We start from the raw sequence: 23,546 nt of genomic DNA on the forward strand, positions 1-23,546 counted from the left end.
AAAAGCCACTTCCAGACTTTTTACTGGAATAGATGGCATGATAGATTTCCATGCTCTTTGTTAATTAAAAATAAATAAATCAGTTTGCAGCTCCCTTAACATGGAAAATCGTGGTAGTAAAGTGATGCAATTTGGGGCTGTATACCGACATACAGTTATTTTGCACAGTTTTCATGGGGGAAGTAGTGCTGTGTCCTACCACACTTCCTGATAGGAATGAAATTTAGCATGACATGCATTGCTCAAAAAGCCACCATTCCAATAACACAGCAGGCGCTGCAGTGAGAAAGGAATGTTGGAAAATGTGACACGAGTGCTATCCTTATCAGGAATAACTAACACAATATTCCCCACATCTGAATGCTCCCTTATCCAGCAGGGCTCTTTCTGTGTACTGATTATGCAATAGTCTCAGCCTATAGCCATCCACATGGTATTTATTCACTGTAAACACTCTTTACTGTACTTCCCCCATCCACCGTTAGTTCTACTGTTTACTAGGGGAGTATCCCTGTCAGGGTGTTTTAGCAGTCTTAAGTCAGAAGCGTACAAGTACTTAACATGGGAAAGTGGAAGAGTATGAATGCAGCTGAGTGGGCTACCCTCTATCCTGCTCTAAGGACCTACCATGATGAATGATACAAAATAACAACACAGTGACCAAATAAGCAACTTTCAGTTCACCTTTAAAACATGCTAAAAGAGCATGAGCGTGAGGAGTGTTGATCTTGCACAAATGTGCAGAGCTGACAGCACACAGCTCATGTGACCTCTCACATGGGCTGCTGCTCAAGATGGCTAGTTTCTTATCAGAATAAACTCCCCAAACCATCTCTAGGCCCATCACTGATTTCCTATAAAATGCGAAGCAGCCTCATGAATTTTCATACAGGAAATTGAATAACTACCATGTGATGGAGAAATACAGTGAAAGAAATGTCTGGGATTCTGACAAACATCCCACATGGGCAAAGGCACAGGATCTTGCAGCTGCCACCAACCAGCTGATCGGTGGTGCCTCCCAACCCTGCTTTCAGCAGGGACCCATGTTTTTACCTGCCATGCAGGTAGGCATGGCTTGGAGACAACAAAGGGAGGGGGGGTTATTGGTTTGTTTTGCTCTTGCTCTCGTTTTTAATTATGTATTATTATTTTTATCTTGTATTTTTAATGCTGTGAACTGCACGGAGATCTTTGGATGAAGGGTGGTATAAAAATAAAATAATAAAATAAAATAAACAGCCTCATGGGCTGGGCCTATTGAGGCTTGTGAACTAGAGGTTCTCCACTGCTGGTTGGGATACTCCAGCAAGGCATAGAGGCAGCAGCCCTGTTCAATTCCTGCTCCTGAACAACAAGCTTAACCGAATAGTCACTGTTTGTTGTGGCAGTGAATCCCACACAATCATTATGAGTTGTGTGTGGTACTTTGTATAAATCAAGGCCACATTCACACGATACATTTAAAGCACTATGATAAAGTCATTTAAAGTCATTGCTCCCCCCCCCCCCCGAATTCTTGAAGTTGTAGCTTGTTAAAGGTGCTGAAAGTTCTTAGGAGAGTTTTCTGTGAAGAGGGGTTGATTGTTAAGCTCTGTGAGGAGAATAGGGGTCTCCTAACAATTCTCAGCACTCTTAACAAACTACAGCTCCCAGAGTCCTTTGGGGGAACCATTGAAAGTCGTATTATAGGGCTTTAAATGTATGGTGTGAATGTGGCCATAGTCTGCTGCTGCCAGCTGCTGTGCAATAATGAATCCAGATCGGATTGTTTTGCTGAAACTGTATGTTTTTATAAGCACCTCTGCCTTGCTCCACCATTGGTGAAGTAAAGTAACAGGCATGAGGTTCCTTCTAATTGTTCCAAAGGGAGTAGAGATTAAAAATGTAAAAGGAAGAAGTACGATTGTTGCTTTGAGAAAATTCCACAGAGTTCTAGAGATTTGTGGTTGGATCCTGTGCCTGCTACACTTGTGCTGTGCTTTCCCTGTAATTTCTGAGTCACTCCTACCAACAAGGTGAACATAAACTTTCTGGTATTTTATGTTAATTTACAAAACACTACAAAGTGCAATAAACTCCAGATTAGGGATCACTCTTGCTTTTCTCTTGAACTGCTGTTGCCACCTACAGTTCCACCTGTAGTCACAGAAAGTAGTCTGCTAATGTGATAAAAGGCAACTGGAAATGTTTTCTTTAAAAGACGCTAAAAGGGGAAAGGGGGAATTGCACTGTTCAAAGCTACAATAAACTTGCATCAGAGCTTTGTTCCTTGCCCTGCCCTAATGACTCAATGGAAATTAGTCAGGCTTCTTCAGAATCTTCTGGATGTGCAATCATCTTTACTTGATTGGACCAAGGCAGCTATTCAGAAAGAAAAGGCCTTGGCTATATGTGGCAACCATTCATCTCACAGATTGCATCACTCCTTTACAGCCACGCTGTGTTTCAACTGGCAGAAATGGCAAAAATATTAGAAACAAAGTATTCTTGCGACAGCTACTTTTGATTCACTGTAAATGTAATCAGCAGCCCAGTGAGGAAAACGGACAGAGCTAGGTATTGTTAGCTTGGAGAAGAAAATGTTGTGGATGAACATGGTAAAAAGGTAAAGGGGTCTAATGGACCCCTGACCATTAGATCCAGTCGTGACCGACTCTGGGGTTGCGGCGCTCATCTCGCTTTATTGGCCGAGGGAGCCGGCGTACAGCTTCCGGGTCATGTGGCCAGCATGATTAAGCCGCTTCTGGTGAAACCAGAGCAGCGCATGGAAACGACATTTACCTTCCCGCCGGAGCGGTACCTATTTATCTACTTGCACTTTGATGTGCTTTCGAACTGCTAGGTTGGCAGGAGCAGGGATCGAGGAGCGGGAGCTCACCCCATCGTGGGGATTCAAACCGCTGACCTTCTGATCGGCAAGCCCTAGGCTCTGTGGTTTAACCCACAGCGCCACCCACGTCCCGGATGGACATGGTAGTGATCTTTAAATGTCTGAAGGAATGTCATATGGAAGATGGAAGGCCTGCTCTCTATTGCTCCAGGGCAGGATAAGAACCAATGGCTGGAAATTGCAAGGAAGCATATTTCAAATAAGCACTAGGATAAACTTCCTAATGATCCACAGCACGGAATTGCCTTCTTCATAACTGCTATACTCTGAACTGACATTTCCTTTGAGCAATCCACCACAACTTCCAAGACTTCTTTCTTTTCTAGGAAATCACCACCATTGCTAGCCACACTAATCAGTATATGTGAAGTTCATGGGTTTTGTCTCTATGTACTTCCCATCACACTGTAGTTTACCCCCTCACAGAGCTACAATTCTCAGCACCCTACATAAATTAAACTTCCCAGGATTCTCTGGGAGAAAGCTATGTGCTTTAAATGTACGGTGTGTGTGCAGACCTCATTTGGGAAAGGCTTTGATGTTTTTAAAGGAAACTCCTTGCCTTTTATAGCTTCCCTGACTCTTCTCGTTAACTACTACAGTATCACCTTGGTACCTTTCCTGAGCTGTGATATTCTAGCCAAACTTTTGTTAATCTGTTTTAAAACAAACAAACCCAACACTCCAAACTTCTTTGAGAGATTTCAGCCGGTTGGCTCCCATTTTCAGCTCCTTGTATTATTGAGAAGTTTCCTGTTTTGAAATCAGTATTACAGTGGTACCTCGGGTTAAGTACTTAATTCGTTCCGGAGGTCCATACTTAACCTGAAACTGTTCTTAACCTGAAGCACCACTTTAGCTGATGGGGCCTCCTGCTGCCAATGTGCCGCCAGAGCACGATTTCTGTTCTCATCCTGAAGCAAAGTTCTTAACCTGAAGCACTATTTCTGGGTTAGCGGAGTCTGTAACCTGAAGCGTATGTAACCTGAAAGTGTATTGCACTTTCTTGGAAAAAATTCCTCTTGTGTGTACATTGAATTCAATAGCACTGTGATCATTCTTGTTTGGTTCAACAACCCTCATATCTTTATCCAGGGCCAGGGAACTATTCAGGATTAATTCTCCTCCATGACCCAATTATTCTAAGGCAATTACGATACTGAGAACAACATGTTTTGTTTGCTATGACCCACATATTTATTTGCCCACATATTTATTTGCTCAAGTAGTATAAGCAATTGACACTGTCCATCATTACAACACTTTCCCCTAGGGCTGCCTCCCTGATTCCTTGATCTCAAGAGCACCTCCCTTTTATTCTGGTGGGAGGAATAATATGCAGCAGCATCTCATATGGTGACAGCAGGGCACCATCCCTCAGACAGCTGCTTATAGTTCACCACTGCTAACCGCCCTGGACCCCTTTTCTGGTACTCCAGTAAATATAATCAACCATTAGTGCAGTTATCCACAGTGCCTCAGAGCAAGGCTACAGCACTCTGGTAAATTGCACTGATGAATCTTATTAACTGCGCCCTTCCGTTGTCTTGAGGGTTCTGCGTGGGTTGCTGGTGTCCTTCAGGCTTTTGGTTCAGGAACATATTACTCTTTACAAAGTGCACTCAATGACTGTCACATGACAAGAGGGACTACAAGTCACACTAACTTCCCTTTTTGATGCTTTGTTCTGTGAAATAGCTCCTAGCAGAGTGCTAATATTAGTCCATTGACTTCAAAATCAAGAGGCATTTTTAGACCGCAAAATATAAGACATGACTGTGCTAGGCTGTCTTGCTGTAAATCCACTTGGGATTTACCTATTGCAACAAAACCTTCTCCTCAAGATAAAATGTACATTATAAAAGTTGGTTAACATAATCCCAAGAGCATTCGGCTCTATCAAAATGTGTTTTATCCTTAGCACAGTGCTCACAGTTGTCCTGATCTGCTGCCAGTCGCACAATATCTTGTCATTATATAAAGGGGGGGGGGGTACATCCACTGCTGCACCAGAAACCAGGTCTGCACAGCTCCCAATTGGACTGAGAACTGAGCATGCATGCAGTGCCAAACAAAGTGATCAGCAATGCTAGAGTTAAATAGTGGCAACCAAAAACCGTTCAGAACAAAACAAACAAAGCAAAGTGCATTGATGAAAACAAATGAACCTGCTTTATTTAAAACCTTTAAAAAAATGTCTCCCTTCACTAAAACTTCCAGGGTGCTTTACAGACAGTATAATTCAGCTTACATAGAAGTCGGTGCATTAAAACCATAAAACATACAGTATCCACAGTAGCTAAAAGCTCGGTATTGACATCCAGCAAATACTGCTGGATTACAGCCCCAGGAAACATGACTAATGGTCAGGAATGATGGGATTTATAGTCTGAAACATCTGGAAGGCACCAGATTAGGAAAGGCTGGTCTAATTACAATGTTGGAGTTGGAGCACAGAAATTATGCACTCTTAACACCATTATAACAGGGTGGTTATTCCATTATGTTAAGTACAAATTTAAACTGGGGGCTTATCCACACCTCTGTTTCCTCTGCCACTTTCTCCCCCGTGGAACCTGTGGTGTAGCACTGAATTGACACAAATGGTAATTGGGTTTTCTGTGTATTGTTGTTCCAATTTAGTGTTAAATTGGGGCAAAGTGGTGCGGCAAAGGCAAAACCATTCAGACCCATGCTTTCTAGACACGGGACAAAAAGAAGTGTGGATGAACCCTAAATCTGAACCAGTACAACAGTCATGGTTTCTGCCCTAGGAACCTGTAAATTATTTCAGGAAAAGGGATGCACATGAAGTACAATAAAAATCAAATTAAACAAAAATCCCAGGCCTTTCACTACAATTCCAAAGTTTCCTTAAGAGAAGCCACAATGGTTAATATGGTAGACATTTGAAGTATAGACATATCCTAACACTGTACTTGAATCCATTTGTAGAAATGGCAATCAATTAAATACCTGTCTGCTATGTGTGTTATCGTCGTCTGTCGTCCCCCCCCCCCACCGCTCGTGCTATTTAACATGCCTCTGAAACCACTAGGAGCTCTCATCAGGAAGGCTGGAATGAAGTGTCAACTATGTGTAAATTGTACACACACACCCTCTCTGTTCTATCTTAATTGGGAGAGGCAATTCATGTGCTGGACCAGTGCTTAGAAGTGGTGAAGGGCTGGTTGTTGACCAATAAATTGAATCTTTATCCTTTGAGGACAGAGGTATAATGTGCTCTGAGTTCTCAAGTCTAGAACGTACAGAGACAGACTGTTCTCAGTGGGAGTGAACACCCCTGAAACAACAGGGCGTGTTCCTGGATATACCATATTGTTGAAAAAAGCTGCATGGGCCCCAGCCGGCCAATGCCAGGTGAAATTGCCACAGCTCTCATATTGCGAGTTGAGGCATTTTTAACCCAGCGCCTCACTGGCTGTGGCCAATACAGCTGGCTCCAGCCTGCTGCTCAGCCAGGGGGGCAGGCGGAAAGGCTCCTGCCCAGGGCCTTGCAGAGCCAGGCACAGGCCTGGGCCAGGTAGATAATGTGCCCCCCCCCCTTTTTTTTTACCCTGGGGATAACTGAAGTCTTATAAGTAAGTATATAAATAATTTTCACAAAAGTTATGCTGACAAATAATTTTATTTCAAGGCTTGAACCATATCTGCATATAAAGACAAAATGGAAAATATAGATATACAATAGTGCTTAAAAAAAAAACATAGGGAATGCATGCTGACCGAGGCCCCCTTTGGAATCGGAGGCCCGGGCCAAGTGGCCCATATGCCCCCCCCCCCCACACCTCTGTCTGGGCCTGTTCCTGCCCCCAGTTGAGCGAGCCCCAAGGCCCCTTGGCCAGGTGCCGCTGGCCAGCGAAGCCAGCCCTGAGTCCTCTGCCACTCGCACGCAGGACACATGGGGCTCCCTGGCCAGGCTCTGCTTGTCAAGAGTGATGATTGTTTCACCAGCGATATACCACTGAGTGAAGCTGTCATTGCGGTCTGCCCCCACATATCTGGATATATCACCCAGGCCTACATCATAGAATTGTAGAGTTGGAAGGGACTCCAAGGCTCATCTAGTCCGACCCCCTGCAAATGCAGGAATCTCTAAGATATTAGCCAAGAAGCTTCTTCCTCAACCCATTGCTTGCAAACATGGCCTCCTGTTCCTGGGGGAGTATGGGGAGAGGGCAATACCTATCCATCTTGCCATGGCAGGTTACCCCCAAATCCTGGCACTAACAATCTCCTTGCACCCATCCCTCCTACTCCCCAGGTGGCCCTTCCCTGCAGTTTAGAAACCTAGGGAGTAACAGCTGAGCACAAACATGGCAAGATAAGAGCTCCACAAATCCCAGCAACAAGTCACGTACTATGACTGTACTCGTTCTGCAAGCTCGCTTATCATTGAGTGAAAAGACTTTCCCTTACATTGCACATTTCACATGCAATTGGGTCATGAAGAAGGTCCATGAAGCAAGGCCAACTGGCGGCAAGATCAGTCCAAATGTGGTCACTGTGACATTTCTTGCCAGTCCGGCTACATCAAGGGTGGAATGCTTTCAACATCATAATGGCTGGTGATCCCTGTTATTAGTGCATTCAAAACAGTTATTAAAAATGCCTCTGCACTGCATGTGGGAGGCACTTGGGTGCCCTTCCAATCTGATAGGAGCAGGTTTAGCATGGTGGCAATGAGGCTGAGCTATGGATCAAGGTGTCCTCCGCTCAAACCTTGCCTCTGCCACAAATTCAGTAGGTGCTCTTGGGCAAGTCAGTATCTCTCTGCCTCTGAACTATGGGCATAGTAATACAGTGGTGCCCCGCAAGACGAAATTAATTCGTTCTGCGAGTTTTTTCATTCTACGAGTTTTTTCGTCTTGCGAAGCACCAATGTGTATTGACTGTTTCCCATAGGAATGCATTGGCGGTTTTTTAAAAAAAGGCGCAAGACGTTTCGTCTTGCGAAGCAAGCCCATAGAGAAATTCGTCTTGCGAAGCAACTCAGAAAACGGAAAACTCTTTCATCTTGCGAGTTTTTCGTCTTCCGTGGCATTCGTCTTGCGGGGCACCACTGTACTGACTTACAGGATTGTTGTAAGGATCGCAGCTAGATACTGCATGTAAAGCACTGAACACATGAAAGATTATTAGATTCAAATGTCAGATTCCTAGTGATAATATAAGATGTGCTTTCTTACAGGTTTTGAACAGCTCTTACTCGAACTAATGATTTGCCTATATTTGCTTCGTTGCATTTCCCACTCATTGGGTCTAATTTTGTCCTCTGAGACAAGCAAGAATAAGTCTGCTCCAACTACATGATCACCCTTTAGATGCTGGAAGACAGTCATTGCATCTCCCATTCTCCTCCATGCTAAAACACACCAAGCTCTGCCAACTGTTCCTCATAATACCTGGTTTCCAGAAAGCCTTACCTGTCCCCTTATGAGAGGGAGATGCCCAGGAAGAAAGCCAGGCTACACATTCTAGGTGGTCCTCTTGATAGCTTCACTTCAGATTACTGTAACAAAGGCTTTGATGTCCTTTGTGATGAAATGCTATCCTTTGGCCCATTTATTATTACCAGGGCATCTTCAAAATATTAAACTTGGACCTCTTAAATTATTCTTTGTTTTCTCAGTAAGTAGGAAGGAGTTTACACAGCTGCATTCAAAAAATATTAGATCTTACTGAGAAAATATGTGCTCAGTTTTCTACCCACTTAAGTCAAAATACTTGGATTTAAAACTATTTGGGTTTGCAGTTCTAAATACACACTTCTAAGACATCCCAGAGAACTCAGTAGGACTTCCTTCTGAATAAACATGCATGAGCATCAGCCTGTTCCAAAGGAAGACATGCTTTTAAAAGATAATGCATTGAAGGCTATGGAAATAAAAGCTAGTTGTAAGCAATGGCAAGATACACATCTCAACAGGTGGCAAATGAGGGGGGAGAGATTTATGCACCCAGAAAGGTTTATAAAGTGTGTGGAGCTGACCCTTTATTTATGGCACTTCAAAGACTGAAGTTTTTTTACTTCCTGCACAATGAAGCCAAAAGTGAAAGAGCAAACCACGAGAGGCCTCGCTGAATTTGAACTAATGCTAATGAACTTTGATATAAGCTATTGAGGCCAAGTTAGCTATGGTTAGCAATGGATATGGGGAAATGACAGGGCATGTAACAGTATTGGGGAAAGGGCCTACAAAGACATTTATTGAAGTTGCCACTTCAACGAACAAGCTTTGGGACGGCACTGCAACATTACAGATGGAAATAAATTAATTTCAGTTTATGTTTAAATACTAGCTTCCCTGATGCAAGTGTTCCAGAATAAGGTGCAAACTGAAACACAAAATTCACGATTTTGCAGTTCTCCAGCCAAGACCTGTGTACAAAAAAATGCATATACTAGGGTACAGTGTGCACATAACTACATATATTAATGAAAACAGCATATTAAAGTCTGCTATTTGTGCTATATGGGGAAATTGCTATGTAAAAATGTGTGTACTAGGGGAAATTCCCTAACAACGTTATATGAGGAGACATTCAGAGTATAATGCTGATGCATTTTCAGGAGGGCTTAAAAAACCAATACATTGCAAACTGCTGTGGAAATGTGGAGAACTGACCTTAAAATTGGAAAAATGAGAAACCAAAATGGATATATTCAGCCATCCCTAACCAACACTCTCCATATCTACCCAGATCTGGGGAGCAATGCTAAAAGTTATCTATAGGTGGCATTACAAACCAGTAAAAATCTCTTGCATTTTTAAAGCATACTTGCACCTCTGGTGCCACCAGAACCTCAGGCAATAGCAGAGGAACCAGGAGTTCTTAGGAATGTCAGAGAAGCTGGCACAAAGGGTCCACTTGCTTATGTACAAAGCTCCCCAAAACAATCTGTTCAGTATGGTTTAATTTTATCAAGTTTACCTTGGCCGATAGGTGTTTTGAAAACTCCCAGCATGATACTGAGGGATTTGGGTATGTTTAGTCTGGAAAAGGAGGAGACTGGGAGGAGAGATGATAACCATCTTCAGATATCTCAAGGGCTGTCACATGAAGCAAGCATGTTTTCTCCTGCTTTTTGTGGAGTTGAGAGTAGTTCCTTATCCTAGACGGTTTGTTGGAAATTGAAATAATAAATGTCATAAGCAGTAAACTACGAACCTGTAGAAAGATCAGATTCATAAATATTTTTTTACTTTGCTTTGTAGCTTTACCTTTTGCTTTCTCATTTCGGGGGGGGGGGGGTTGTATTCGTATTTCTGTACTTTTGAAAATTCAATTTATTTAAAGACTGGAGTTTGAAGACTCCAGTGCCATTGCAAGGATAGTTATTGTGCACTTGAACCTTTTACTGTGTTTTCCCAAATCTTCCCTGCCAGTTTGACATGAATGTCACAAGTTTCCCAAGAAATCTTCGACCTCTGCCATTCCTCCAGAGAGGCTGCTAATCTAAGAAACATACTATTGCGATAATAACTCAGCTCGGATTCAGTAGTGTGGTGGAGCAGCAGAACCAGTCCCTTGTCTTCACAATGCTGTTTACTAGAAAACTGGAGGTGTCCCAACAGCTGGCATTGGTTAGGAGTATTGGAAACTGCTTTATACGAACTCACATGACACTCTTTCAGTATTGACTGGCAGCAGGTCACTCTTAAGTCTCTAAGCATTGTACCTCCAAGCTACACACTTGCTTTTTCAGAGGGCCTGAACCTCATGCAAAACAGACAACTGACCCATTTTCTGGAACAGGGAACCTCTCACCCACAGGGTCTCTGTCTTGCTGGGATTCAGCTTCAGCTTTTTGGCTGTCATCCAGCTCATTACTGAGTTTAGGCACTAGTGCAGGATCTGCACATCACCTTTTGCTTCAGATGCTACAGAGAATAGAGCTGTGTAAACTGCATACTGATGACACTCTGCTCCAAAGCTGCGAACCCAGCAGTTTCATACAGCTATTGGATAGCATTGGGGACAAAGTGGTGTCCTGCAACTCACAGAGGGTTAAAAGGCAATCAGTCACCCAATTGCTCCTCTATGTAGGTATAACACATTTCCCTGTTCACTCTCAGCTCTCAAAGCCGATCCAATAGGACAAATCAACTCCCCCTTCCATCTCCCTCCCAATGAAAGTTATCAGTCCAGAGCCGAATTGGTCTCCAAAACCTAGATTGAAAAGGGTCAGGAACATTGGTGTTATTCAAGAGTGCCAGCAGTTGTGCTGCCACTACCCTCTCAACTTCCCACAAAAGGGGTATTGGCAACTGGCAGGTAGTTTGTTTGTATGGATAGGGGTAGGTTTGGAATCCACCATAACCCATTATAATTATGTATAACAGGTCAGTGAAAATCTTATGAAAGCATTTTGTATGGCAAGATCCCTCTCAGCTCTCTGTAAAGCAGACCTCATGGCGGTAATACCTCGTCTAATTTCTCTGCTTTGTTGTTTATTATTTTTTCTTGCCCCCAAACCCAGTCACTGGGGTTTGTCAGTGTGTGCTTGCCAAATCCCCAAAATTCTTGCCCTATTTAGTTACGTATTGCACAATGAGTTTGCTGTAACACTTTGCTGATGTATAAAAGTCAACTGTCAAGCTTTATAAAGAACTTTTAAGAAGTTGAGCAAACCTCGTCTTTCAGAAACACAACATCATTTCTTTGTCCTAATTTACAAGTGTAGGGAAAGCAAATTAACAGAAAGAGGAGGATAGTAAGGCCAGGTGAGCACAAGTGATCAGAGGGAGAACAAGAAGCCTAAAACAGGGAGGTGCAAGTAAGATATTTGCCCTACTATAACAGAATCAGGGGAAGAGTGGGAAGCACTTGAACCCCGTATGCTTGCAATTTTTCAAGGGGCATATACACAGGCTCAAATCTCAGGTAACAACCATTTCCTGTATTTTACCTGTAGGCTATCAGAGGAAATCAGGAGGTCCAGGGGTCAAATGTGACCCTCTAAGCTTCTCTCTCCCTCTCTCTGACCCTCTACATTCTCTCCACAAATTGCACTCTGAAAAGGCAATCGTCTTTACCAGCCTTGCTTCACACCCTCCTTGAGTGTTTCTCCTTAGCTGGAATGTGTTCTTGAATACCAGTAATGCCTTTTGCTTGCCTGGATGGAGAAGAGAGAGAGGTGTCTGTGTAGAAGTTAGCTAACAGAACGAAAAGCAGTGTTTACATTTGTTGCTTCTCCCACTTTTGCTTCCGGCCCCACCCACCACTGGCCCATGGCACCCAGAAGGGGAACTGTCCAGAGGGAAACTACAACCCTCTGGCAGAAAACAGCTCCCCACTCCTGCTCTTGGCAGAAGCCAAAACACTCTCATGCATGCACACACTGTGGGGCAGAGATTACCAGGCCAGGTAGTATTTTGAACCTGAGTTTGGCAGTTCTCCAATTCCATGCAATTTTCTTCCTCTAGATATTTTTCCACTGAGCTGTATAATGCTGTGAAAACTGTACAAATCAATTTAGCTTTATATTGTGATCCTTAAAAGGAAAAAAAAAGCAACCAAAGAACACACTATTATTATTTTTTGGGTATGGTCAAATACCAAACACTTCCATGTGACCGAATTTTCTGAAGGTGCAGAATAGTGCCTATACAGTATTTTCAAAATACCCTAAATAAGCAGTGACTCTTGGCTTTGTGGACAGTCGCTCTATCAAAATTGGTTGTGATGTATGCAGAAAGAATAATCAGGGCACAATCCAAGCCCAAAAACTATCACACTGGGTGGGTGGGTGGGTGGGGAGAATGGGGTAAATCTACCTCTTTCCAGCCCACAGCAGCTCTGCAGGTGTGAAGCACCCCATCCTATCCAAAGGTTCAGGTAGGTGGAGGTAACGCTGTCAGCAGCCTGCAGAAAGTCCTGATCCAGCTCTGTTGCTGCCCCTTGACAGAATTGGGCCCAATCTGAGTCTGATTGCTACGCCAGGTTCAGGTTTCTTTCTGTTTCCCTGCTTTCTGCCCTGGTTGGCATGAACAATTGGGGGGACGGGACGTGTTGGTGGCTCCTGTCAGGTCATACTGCTGCCCAGCCTGACTCTTGATTGCTCTACATACCTTTATTGCTTTACCTAAAATTAATCACTCTGCAAATTGTGCAATTACTTCCTTTTGGTCCTGAAAGAGATTTCGTTCAATGGAAACAACATACATTCTCTGCTATAGCTGTAGGAGTCTTGAAGGAAACTAATTTTCTTAGCGACAACAAAATGTCAGGAAAAGGCTACTACAATTCCTATGTGCCACAGCAAATTTTCACTTTCTCACAGCTAATGTTATCATTCTTAAACCCCTTGCTCCAAGAAGTCTGAATAATACGAATAACACATGAGACTACTGCTTAATCAATTATTTTGCATGGAGTTTTATCTTTAGAGAAAAGGTCAAAGACACCATTCAGTAATTTGTCAGGACCAATCTGCACTCTGTCTGTATCCAACTTGGTAAAGTCCTGGCTGTCATTCCAAGGGAAGAAGTTACACCATAGTTTTCACAAGTTCATATGAAACATCTTAACTGTTCCTTGGTTGACTTTCAGGCACTCTTTTTCTGAGCCTTCTCTTGTGCCATATTCTCTTTGGCTTCACACCTAGAGTTGAAGGCGTTTAGCATTTCTCTAATGGTTAAGTTGGCTCCTTTCATGATCAGTCTGTCACCGTCAGCTGCAAAAGAATTAACATAGTTTAGAACAGAAAAAGCAATCGCCCAAGTTCTACATGACAACATCAAATGAATATTCTTGGTTAAATGTTCCAGATTTTTAGAAAACAACATTAGAGGTGTATTAAAACACCACAAGCACTACATATGTATACTGTGTGTGTACATATATAAGGCTGCAGATCATTCTTTGTACCATGCCCTTCAAAACGGAGTAGTGAGAGAACTTGGCTGGCACCACAGAACTCCCAAGTCTACACCTAAAGAACCTTGACAGGACTCAAAGCAGCAAACATTGGCGCTCTCCTGCTTTTTGACATTTGTTCCCCAGAAGTGCACAGACTCTCCTGAGTGATTTATCTGGGGTGGAGATGCTATAGGAATGTGGATCCCTTCTATATGGTCTATATGGAAATCACCTTGCAGTTTCTGGATCTTCCCTGGGTCTGCATCAAGTGTTTGACACGAAAATAGTCTAAATTTGCAAGTAAGATCATGGACATATGAAAAACTGGTGCACAGGTTTTAAGGGCTACAAACTTTGCGAATAGAGAACAGAGATAGAACTAAAGGGGGGGGGGAGGTAGAGCTTATTCATTAATTATGTTCCTGACCCCCCTGTATATCTTAGTATTATTTTATTGATTTGTTGCAGTATGTACTTGTCATGGCCTTTGACTGAAACAATAAAATATACTTATTGAAAATATAATGTGAGACAGTTAATGACAGAAATCGGCTGCCCCAATATTCCATTATCTGAAAGCTATTCTCACTGTTTCTGATAATGGAAGTCTCTGAGATAATGGAAGTTACAGATGGAAAGCTACAGTGACAACAGAGCTCATTAATTAAGGGTCTTGGAAAGGGGTGAAGAGCATACATAATTTTCTAAGAGTAAGCCCCACTGAACTCAGCAGACTTTTGAATAGACACACATTGTATGTAAGGGCAGAACTGCACATTTCAAGGAATAATAATGTGCAAACTACAACTCTGTGTCAAATGCTCCTTCTCCCTCACTAACCTTGCATGCCTATCTGTCAGTGACGTGGTTTTTTATGGTGTGTAGTTGCACACTAACCTTCCCATTAGAGCAGCTTAATTTGTAATAGAACTCTGGTCAGGTTTGAATGCAATGGCAAACCAGGCTTTGATCACATCATCACCATACATTTGGCGCCTACAGGTTCCCCCAAAGATGCCTGCAGGTTGTTAAGGGTGCTGAGAATTGATCTATGAAAGGAGTAAGCTACAGTTCCCACGATTATTGGAAGGAAGGAAGCCATGTGCTTTAACTGTATGGTATGGATGTGCTAGCTTACTGTGGTTCATCTTGAATGAGCAGCATCCAGTGAGGCTACTGTTTTTTTTCAAAAGCTACCATGAGCCATCTAGTGGAGTCAAAGCACACTGCCATTGGAACTATCCTTTTCTCAGTTCTTTTTATCTTCCTGGCTTAACTGACAATGCAGAGATACAGCAGATAGTAGTTCCAAACTTTGTTACAACCTTGCTGCCAGAAGCAACCTGCAGAACTTGAGTTCTTGCCATCTAGCACTGCTTAAGGAGTGGGGTGGGAATTTGCGGAAACCAAGGGAAAGAAAGTAATACTCTGATCACCAAGCCACTGTATTTACACATCAGAGGTACTTCCTAGAATAGCAACAGAAATGGTTAAAATAAAATAAAGAGGTTTTCAAGTAAAGGCATTTGAGGCAAGAGGCATAAATGGTCCAAAACGCTGGGTAAAATGTTGAATTCTTCTTCCATTAAGATCCCACAAGTAAAATAAGTACCGTATTTTTCGCTCTATAGGACACACTTTTTCCCCTTCAAAAATGAAGGGGAAATGTGTATGCGTCCTATGGAGCGAAGACGCCATAGCCCCGCGATCCTCTCCCGGCTGGAGATGTGAAACGCGGCTATTGCAGCAGCCTCTTTAGCCGCGCGCCACCACTCCAGCTGGGAGAGCGCGTGCGGGGCTAAAAAAGCCATAGCCCCGCGACCCTCTCCCAGCTGGAGAGGTGACGCGTGACTATGGCAGCAGCCTCTCCGCTGCACGCCTTTCTGCTGCTCCCCGACCTGCTCTTCGGGGCTGGTGGTGGGCTTCCCCCCGCCAGCCCCAAAGAGCAGGTCGATAGGAACCTGAAGCCTGGAAAGCGAGAGGGGTCGGTGCGCACCGACCCCTCTTGCTCTCCAGGCTTCTAAGGTAGCCGCCTGAAGGCAACTGAAACGGCACCTTGTTTTAGAGGGGGAAAACAAGAGGGGGGAAATTCTTCCCCTCTCTGCGCAGCGCCTCCTGCCGCTTTGCTGAAGGGGCGCTGGGCAAAGAGGGGGAGAATTTTTTTTCTTGTTCTCCCCCCTCTAAAACAACGTGCGTCCTATTGTCCGGTGCGTCCTATGGTGCGAAAAATACAGTAATTTTTCCTGAATTTGAAAGCCACAGAAGATCCCCAACTTCTTTAGGACAGGGGTGGCTAGCCTCTGTAGTTTTAGGAACTGAGAGTTATCAGTTCCATAATAATGTTTGCAGAATTATGCCAAAACCTTGCTAAACACTCCACACATTCACTTATCTGAACATCCAACTTCCTTGGTTTTTTTCCTGCTTGGTCAGCTGTAGCCACTTTTGGGCAGGGGAGTGAAAGCGGACAAGTCAGAATACAGGAAAGATCTGACAAATCAGACAGTGAGAGAGATCGGGCAAATCCATTTTTTTCCTTTGCCTCTCTTTTGCTGATTGGCTGCAGCCATTTCAGGAAGAAATTATGGAGAGTGTGGGGAAAGGGAGCAGACAAATCCTGCATTAGACAAGTTTCCGTGGGAAACAATGGAAACCATGGACTTGGTTATGCAAACACTTGCCTGACGAATGATTTCCAGAGAAGGCATTGGGTTTGTAAAGGGGGACCAGCTTGTATATCCAAAAAGGAGATGCCACATTAATAGTGGAAACTTTTTACAGCTTGACAGCTTTTTGAATAGGGAGGCTTCCAGGGAGCAGAAAATTATTTAGAGGGGGGTCATCTGGCCCAAAGGCTACCAGCTGACCATCTAGGCTTTAGTTTACAAATCAGGAATGCTTCCTTACCAAATGCGACGTCAATTACTGGTTCAGACCCATCATGTTTTACATCTGTTTTCACCTCACAGTTGCTGTTGGATAAAAAGGCTTTCTTTGTATACAGACACTGTAGGAAATTTCTGAAAAGGTTCAGAAATATAGATCAGAGCATGTTTTATCAACAACGTAGCAGTTAGAAGCATAAAATACAATGAACAATTTTTTTAGTCTAAAGATTTTATCTCAACAATCCACAAAGCACCTCATAGGAAGAATAAGAGTGGAACAATGTAATAATATCAGCTGCCAAAATCCAAAATATACATACAGCAAAGCTCTGAAACATAAGACAGACAATACAATCTTACAAGTTATAAAAACATCCTTGCAGTTTAGTAGCTTGCCATACCAATTGCTCAAAGCACTCCGGTGTAGAATTATTTACATTTTATTTATTGAATTTATATCCTGCCCTCCTTCTTGAAAGAGCTCAGGGTGAAGGAGGCAAATATCTAACTCAGTCATTTTGGATTAAGGCAGAGTGTGATTATTAGTACTAGACATGACTTAATCAGGATGCAAGCCATGTAAGGAAACATATCTGTATAGCATATCAAGCATGCACCTTGTTAAAAATGCATGTTCAGAGTCAACATACCAGGCATTAAGAGCCTGGACTGGGGCATGGAGTGGAGGGGTGGGATGCTAGCATGCCAACACTGCAGAAGCGGCAGCTTAAACAAGGTGTACAAAAGTTTACCTTCTATGCCCAACATCATACTTCCTAGGTCTAACAATAATTTAGGAGTGGCATGGCATGGCAGGGTTTTGTTTTGTTTGTTTTTTGTATAAACTATGCATGATCTCAGGTAGAAATTCAACAGAACAGTTCTCTTTCTCTCCTCCCTGCATTGCTTACTAGAAAAGGCCCTATCCCACACCAGATGAATTACTGCCTGCCATGCAGCAGGGCAAAGGCACAGCAGCAAAACAGTCAGAAATAAATGAGTCCTGCTAATCGTTTATTTAAAAAATCAAGCTAGGGCCCATTCTCAGCACGTAAAGGTATACAAAAGTACTTTGCACCCCCAGTACTAAGGAACCGCAGCCCAGCACTGGCAGCCAGATTCTACAATCAGAATGGGCAAAACCTGCCTATGATGCCACGTGTATTTCGTGCAGGTTGTGTGCATGGCTTGCCCATCAGTGCCCTGGGATGAATGGGTCCGGGGGTGGGGAGTCCTGTTTCGGATCCAGTGGATCCCAACCCCGTGGCCTCTCCTCACCTGGTGCTCTCCACGTTGGACTCGAAGGGGCAGAAGGCGACCAAGACGCTCTTCACCTGCTTGAGCGTCACCCCCGCCCTTTTCGGCACCACGAACGACATTTTCCTCCCTCCCTCCGGTAGGATCGGTAAAAGAGCGAGCGCCTTGCCCTCTGAGCGACCGGAAGGACTACAGTTCCCAGAAACCCTCTCGCCGCGTTCAGCACGAGGGCTCCTCCCCCCGCGCGCGGCCTGCCGGGAAATGTAGTCAAGCATCTCTTGGCTTTATAGTTTGTGCCATTCCGTGGGAATTCTGTTAGACTTCGCTCTTTGTTGCGCCGGGATAGCCCAGAATTGGCATTTCGGTTCTTTGAGAATAACTTTAAAGAGCGGGGTCAAGGGAGCATCATGACATAAAGAAAGCCTTGCTGGGTCCGGAGAGTATTTTATGCCTGGTTTGCACGCCGTGATCCTTACTTCTTGGAATTCTCTCACCTGTAGTCAGCAGGTGAGCGAAGACCACACACTGCAGAGTTTCTCCCCTGTGAAGCTAAGAAAATAAAAACGTACTGGCCCATCTAGCCCGGCATTTTGCTCTCGCAGTGGCCAACCCCATGCTTGAGATCTCCGAATGAAGGGTGGGATACAAAATTAATAAATAAAACAAAACAATATTAATACCAGTTTCTGGAAGGCATGGGCGGGGTGAGTGCTCTTGTGCTCGAATCCTGCTTTTGGAGTTTCCCACAGGAATCTGGTTGGTCACTGTGAGAGCAGGATGCCCTCCAGTATTGATAAGTTTCAGCTATTCTAGCCAACTTGTACATCAAGTTGGTGGTGGGGCATCTTTTTCTTCGTCTCAATCAGCTGAATCAGCTCTTCCCCTGGGAAGCGGGGGGGATGAAGAACTTTTCTTTTAAAAAACAAAACCCACAGACACGAATACGTTGTCATTTCCAGAGGGGTAGATTTGTTTGTCCATTGCAGCAAAAACCAACAAAGAATTGTTGAAATCTGACAATGTTATCAATATATAAACTTTTGTTGACTGGCATGGAGGGTGACATTCTTCAGGGCAAATCTATCTACTTATCAGGTTTCTTGTAGACGTAATGGTAGTGTTACTGAGGCTTGTGTGCATTCCGAAACAGGTTTACTCAAACGTAAATCCACTGAGTTCCATGAGACTTAATCCCCAGGAGTCACATTGAGGATTATAATAGAGAACAAATTTAAATGGCTGAACTGGGATTTGTAAAGTGTTTATTGTTATCATAGCATCAGAAGTGTACATAGCCATAGTCATAAATGCCTAGAAAACATAATTGGTTTTTAAGGATTTGAGAAATAGCTAATATGCAAAAAAACTAAGTACATTTCTATGGAAAAGGGAGGGTAGACAGGCTTTGATGAATGAAAACATGGATACTTGAGTGGGTTTTTTAAAAATAATAATATGTATGCTACCATTTTGCCAGAAAGCTTTTTGTAAAAAATAAAATAAAAATCAGGGCACTTCTAAATGTATGTAAGCAGTCACTTGAGGTAGCAGCACATTGCAAATGATGGAGGCCAGGACTCCCTCCAAAGTCCCAGAGTAAACCAGTCTGAGCAGCTCTTGGACTGTGTGAGGAACTGTGCAAATTGGTCAACTGTTGGATTGTGAGCTGTGCTCCATTATCCTATATTATAGCAGTCTTCAACTTCTTAAGACCTGGGACCCACCTTTAACCCATATGTGCAATTGTGGACTCATTTCATTTTCTACAATATATGTTGTATGGTGGCGGTGTGGTTTGTTTCAACCTGCCTTAGACAAGGCCACGGCCCAATAGGGAGTCCTGACCCACCAGTGGAAGACCAATGGTTTATTTCACTGCAAAGGATCCTGGGGTCAGCTTTGGAATCATGTACCACAGCTGCTTGTACCACCAAAAACAACAACAACCCCCCGGCACTCTGAACTTACTAAGCAATGGCTCCAGTTGAAATAGATGAGCATCTATTGAACACATGTAACCCTTCTGCCACAAGATGGCAGAAGACTCACTCTACATGTATTTGCTAAATGGTGAAGGCTCTTATGATGCATAGCTTTATTGTGACATAAGCTTCCTTGGACTATATCATAGAAAAATAGAGTTGGAAGGGACCCTGAGGATCATCTAGTCCAATGCCCTGAAATTCAGGAATATGCAGCTGTCCCTTATGGGGATCGAACTTGCAGCCTTGGTGTTAGGAGCCCACTTCATCAGGTGTATGAAGTGACTCTAGATCATGATAGCTTAGGCCACATTAAATCTATTGGCTTTTCTTGCTATAACAGATTAACATGGCTGCTACTCCACAAGTTATTAAAACAATGGCTCAATGTTCTTCAATAGTTTTTGTTTATTGGAGCAGGGGGCATTTCTGAGTGAGAAAAGCTTTACAGACTTTACTTCCTGAATATTGTATATGACCTATTGCAATTATTGTCATTCCCCCCCCCCCAAAAAAAAACAGTGGATGTTGTACTAGGTATTGTAGAATAAAAAATAATACAATTGATCACCACAATACATAAAAGCAGCAGCTTTCTGATATTTTATTCTGAAAGGCAGAATTATTTTTTTTAAGGAGGACGAATAATTAAATAGATAAAAAATGCATCTGAGATGGGAAGCTGTAATCTCTCTAGAGCATTGTAATGGTTCTAGGGGTTGCTCGTGCGTAAGCTGCCGTTACTCCTGGCTAGGTTGCCTGGTTGAACCCTTCTTGTCTGGACAGCCTCAAGTTCCGTGGCTGCCTCAGTCGCTGGCAGAATCCGTCAGTGGGCGTTTCTTGAACCTCTTCCAGCATAGAAGCTGTTTGACGCCCAGTCTCCTCCTACTCTGCCTGTGCGGAAGTCTTCTGCGCAAAGTGGGTGTGGGCAGCGGAGTACTTGTGCCCTCTCCGCTGGTCTCCGGCGAGGAGTCTTGGAGCCACCTCTCCAATTCCCCCATCTGCCCCCCTTCTCCACTGGTGTCACGCTGATTTCCTTCCCCAGCAGATGGGCTACCTCTCTCCCTACTGGGACCCTCTCCACCATCCCTCTGGAGCCTCCTCTCCGCCTCCAGCTCCGATGGCAGTTCCCTGACAAGCATTTATTATTTACAAAGTCATTTACTGCATCCCCAGTAGATTGCAGTGACCTGGAGGACTTAGACGAGAGAAGGTGGTCTGTTAATAAATTAACCTGTTAATCAGATAACCTGGTTCTGAGGTGTCTGGAGCAGGGTAGCCAGCTTTACAAGTAAAACAGGGATGGCCACAAAATTCACCAGAAGCTGTGCATGTAGTGTTGTGGACCCTATTTTAAGGAACTCCCCGTTTAATTCAGACAGGCCCTCTCCCCTCCTGAACTTCTGACACCTACTGAATACTTATTTATTCCAGCAGATATTTTAACTGATGCTTGATTTTGTTAAATGTTTTGACTGTTTTCTTTATTGTACCTTTGTAAACTGCTTAGAGACTGTTGTAGCTAAGTGGTACATAAATTGTTTGAATAAATAAAAAAATTAAGATGCTGCTGAACTCTAATCAGCCCCAGTCAGCATTGGCCAATGGCCAAGGATTATGGGAAGTTGTAGTCTAGCAACATCGGGATAGCACCCCTGGTGTAGGCCTTAAGGTTCCCATTTATGAAATGGAACAGTCCTCAGACTATATTTCCCCCATCCTTTTTCATGGAGAGTTGCCATTCCACTGGCAATCTTGCTTGTGTGTACAGGTGTGTCCCATTGAAGACCTGTGGTCCTCTTTCCTGGCTTTGCACTTTCTTTTTCTTTCAGAACTCCACAGGTGACGTGTGATGCTGCAATTAGCAAATCCTCATAATTGTTTCACACGCCCATGTCAGGTAAAGAGCCAGGGCTTTTTCATATATTAAATCCCAGCCTGTCTTATTATATCTTTGGGAACATCTTTTCTTGGCATCGCTGCCTTACTTTTCTCTCAGGTCTGCTTAATTAACCTACTACGCTTAAGAAGAGTGAGACTTCTCAGCTGACGTGTTTGGGAACGTTTTTGTGTTCCTGCAACACTGACAATCGATTTTGCTTTATGCTTGCTTCCAGTCCCCCATTTTTCATTTCGCTAAATTGTTGCCCTGCTGCTTGTTGCCGGTTCTGTTGATGACGAGTTGTGTTACAAGTGTCTCTCTCTCTGGCCTGAGATGTATCATTTGATATTACTTATTTATGACCTTGTTTGGCCCTTCTCTGAATAAGATATATGTCACCTTGGGACTCCAAGGTGCAAAGAGGCGAGGCGAGACATGGCCCAAAAGTTATGAATTCAGGTGAGATCTCCTGATGGTGTCAGAAAACAAGTCAGTGAGAATAATACGGAGCTAGATCAAAGCTCTCACTTGGTATATGGGCAGCTTCACGTATTCTCATCGGTTAGAAATGCCCATGTGCCTTATTTGCCCTTTCCCCTGAGTTCTAGAAATTCTCCGCATCACAGTCAGGCAAAAGATTTCCTAATCATAGATTCTACAACAAAGTAAGAAGAATATTGCCTTATTTTTGTTGGTTTTCATCCCCTTAAGCTGTACTTTGGAATCGGTGCTGCTAAATTTAGATATATGGACTGCTCTAAATCAAGGAATTGGAATTTGGGACTTTAGAAGAAAGCACTTTAGTGAGCAATGATTGCATTAAGGAAGTTGCACACAGCAGTCAGCAAAGTTGTGAGGCTGCAGTGCTAGGCACATTGGGTGGTGAGCTGTTGTGCCACTGAACTCAGGTGGACTTGCTTGCAAATCAATGTGCAGAGGATCAGGCTGCCTGTTCCAGTATTCTGTGGTCTGCGAGTGCAGGATTCCAAAAGGCATAATGGCAGAGAAATTCTGGAAATGATGATGACTTTCTTTTTGGTATGCAGCACTTTCAAAAATGTGCTCCTGGCATGAGCATGGATTCCAAAGTCTTTGGTCCATGGAACGTTGGGAAGGGACCAATAAATTCACTCCATGATGTTTTCCAGAATGCAAGAGCTTTAAAATGCTTCTGAATTCTTACGATAATGGATTTTCTTCCTTTCCTCCTTTTCGCGTGATTTCAGGGGAAATGCCACAGCTGTGTTGCACACCCCAAGCAAGCCTTTCTATGTGCACTTGATTAATGGGCACAGGGCCTTGGCTCCATGGCAGAACATCAGCTTTGAATGCAGTTTCGATCCATTGCATCTCCTGGTAGGGCTGTAAGAGACTCCTGTCCGAAATCCCCATAAAGCCCCTCCTAATCAGTGTAGCAAACACAAGCAAGATAGGACATTGATAAAGCCAGCTTCCTGTGTTCACAGACCGTAAGTAAATGGATCCCAGTTGAAGACCCAAGTTTCAGAGTACAGTGGTACTTCGGGTTACATACGCTTCAGGTTACATACGCTTCAGGTTACAGACTCCGCTAACCCAGAAATAGTGCTTCAGGTTAAGGACTTTGCTTCAGGATGAGAACAGAAATTGTGCTCCGGCGGCGCTGCAGCAGCAGGAGGCCCCATTAGCTAAAGTGGTGCTTCAGGTTAAGAACAGTTTCAGGTTGAGAACGGACCTCCGGAATGAATTAAGTACTTAACCCAAGGTACCACAGTACT

The 23,546-nt window shown here is 43.6% G+C and overlaps 1 protein-coding gene and 2 long non-coding RNA genes across 3 annotated transcripts in view; 2 read left to right on the forward strand and 1 right to left on the reverse strand.

The window, feature by feature from the left end:
* The first annotated feature begins 690 nt into the window (after nucleotides 1-690).
* Nucleotides 691-23,546, forward strand: part of LOC310682578 — a 44,561-nt gene continuing 21,705 nt past the window's right edge. Inside the window, exon 1 of the long non-coding RNA XR_014514016.1 lies at nucleotides 691-1,067. This is a non-coding gene — a long non-coding RNA (uncharacterized lncRNA). The remainder of the gene's footprint in view (nucleotides 1,068-23,546) is intronic.
* On the reverse strand, nucleotides 13,282-18,119 carry MRPL53 (mitochondrial ribosomal protein L53). Its single transcript, XM_083451456.1, has 3 exons — nucleotides 17,947-18,119; nucleotides 16,688-16,800; nucleotides 13,282-13,595 (listed from the first exon to the last, which is right to left on the reverse strand). The coding sequence occupies exons 1-3, from the start codon at nucleotides 18,045-18,047 to the stop codon at nucleotides 13,468-13,470; spliced, it is 342 nt and encodes a 113-aa protein (XP_083307582.1). The 5' UTR covers nucleotides 18,048-18,119; the 3' UTR covers nucleotides 13,282-13,467.
* LOC310682570 lies at nucleotides 18,204-23,033 on the forward strand. The gene is made up of 3 exons (XR_014514006.1): nucleotides 18,204-18,562; nucleotides 21,740-21,807; nucleotides 23,016-23,033. It is a non-coding gene; the product is annotated as an uncharacterized lncRNA (long non-coding RNA).

This window comes from Podarcis tiliguerta (genome assembly GCF_965153285.1).
Source record: "Podarcis tiliguerta genome assembly, chromosome: 7".
In the NCBI taxonomy this organism is placed as follows: Eukaryota; Metazoa; Chordata; class Lepidosauria; order Squamata; family Lacertidae; genus Podarcis; species Podarcis tiliguerta.

What these genes read in the sequence shown, in the direction of transcription:
- MRPL53 (XM_083451456.1), bottom strand. Translation starts at nt 18,047, where the DNA reads ATGTCGTTCGTGGTGCCGAAAAGGGCGGGGGTGACGCTCAAGCAGGTG. An exon ending in TCCAACGTGGAGAGCACCAG is followed by an intron (nt 16,801 to 17,946) that starts GTGAGGAGAGGC and finishes GAACCTTTTCAG; the next exon opens with AAATTTCCTACAGTGTCTGT. An exon ending in AGTAATTGACGTCGCATTTG is followed by an intron (nt 13,596 to 16,687) that starts GTAAGGAAGCAT and finishes ATTCTTTTGCAG; the next exon opens with CTGACGGTGACAGACTGATC.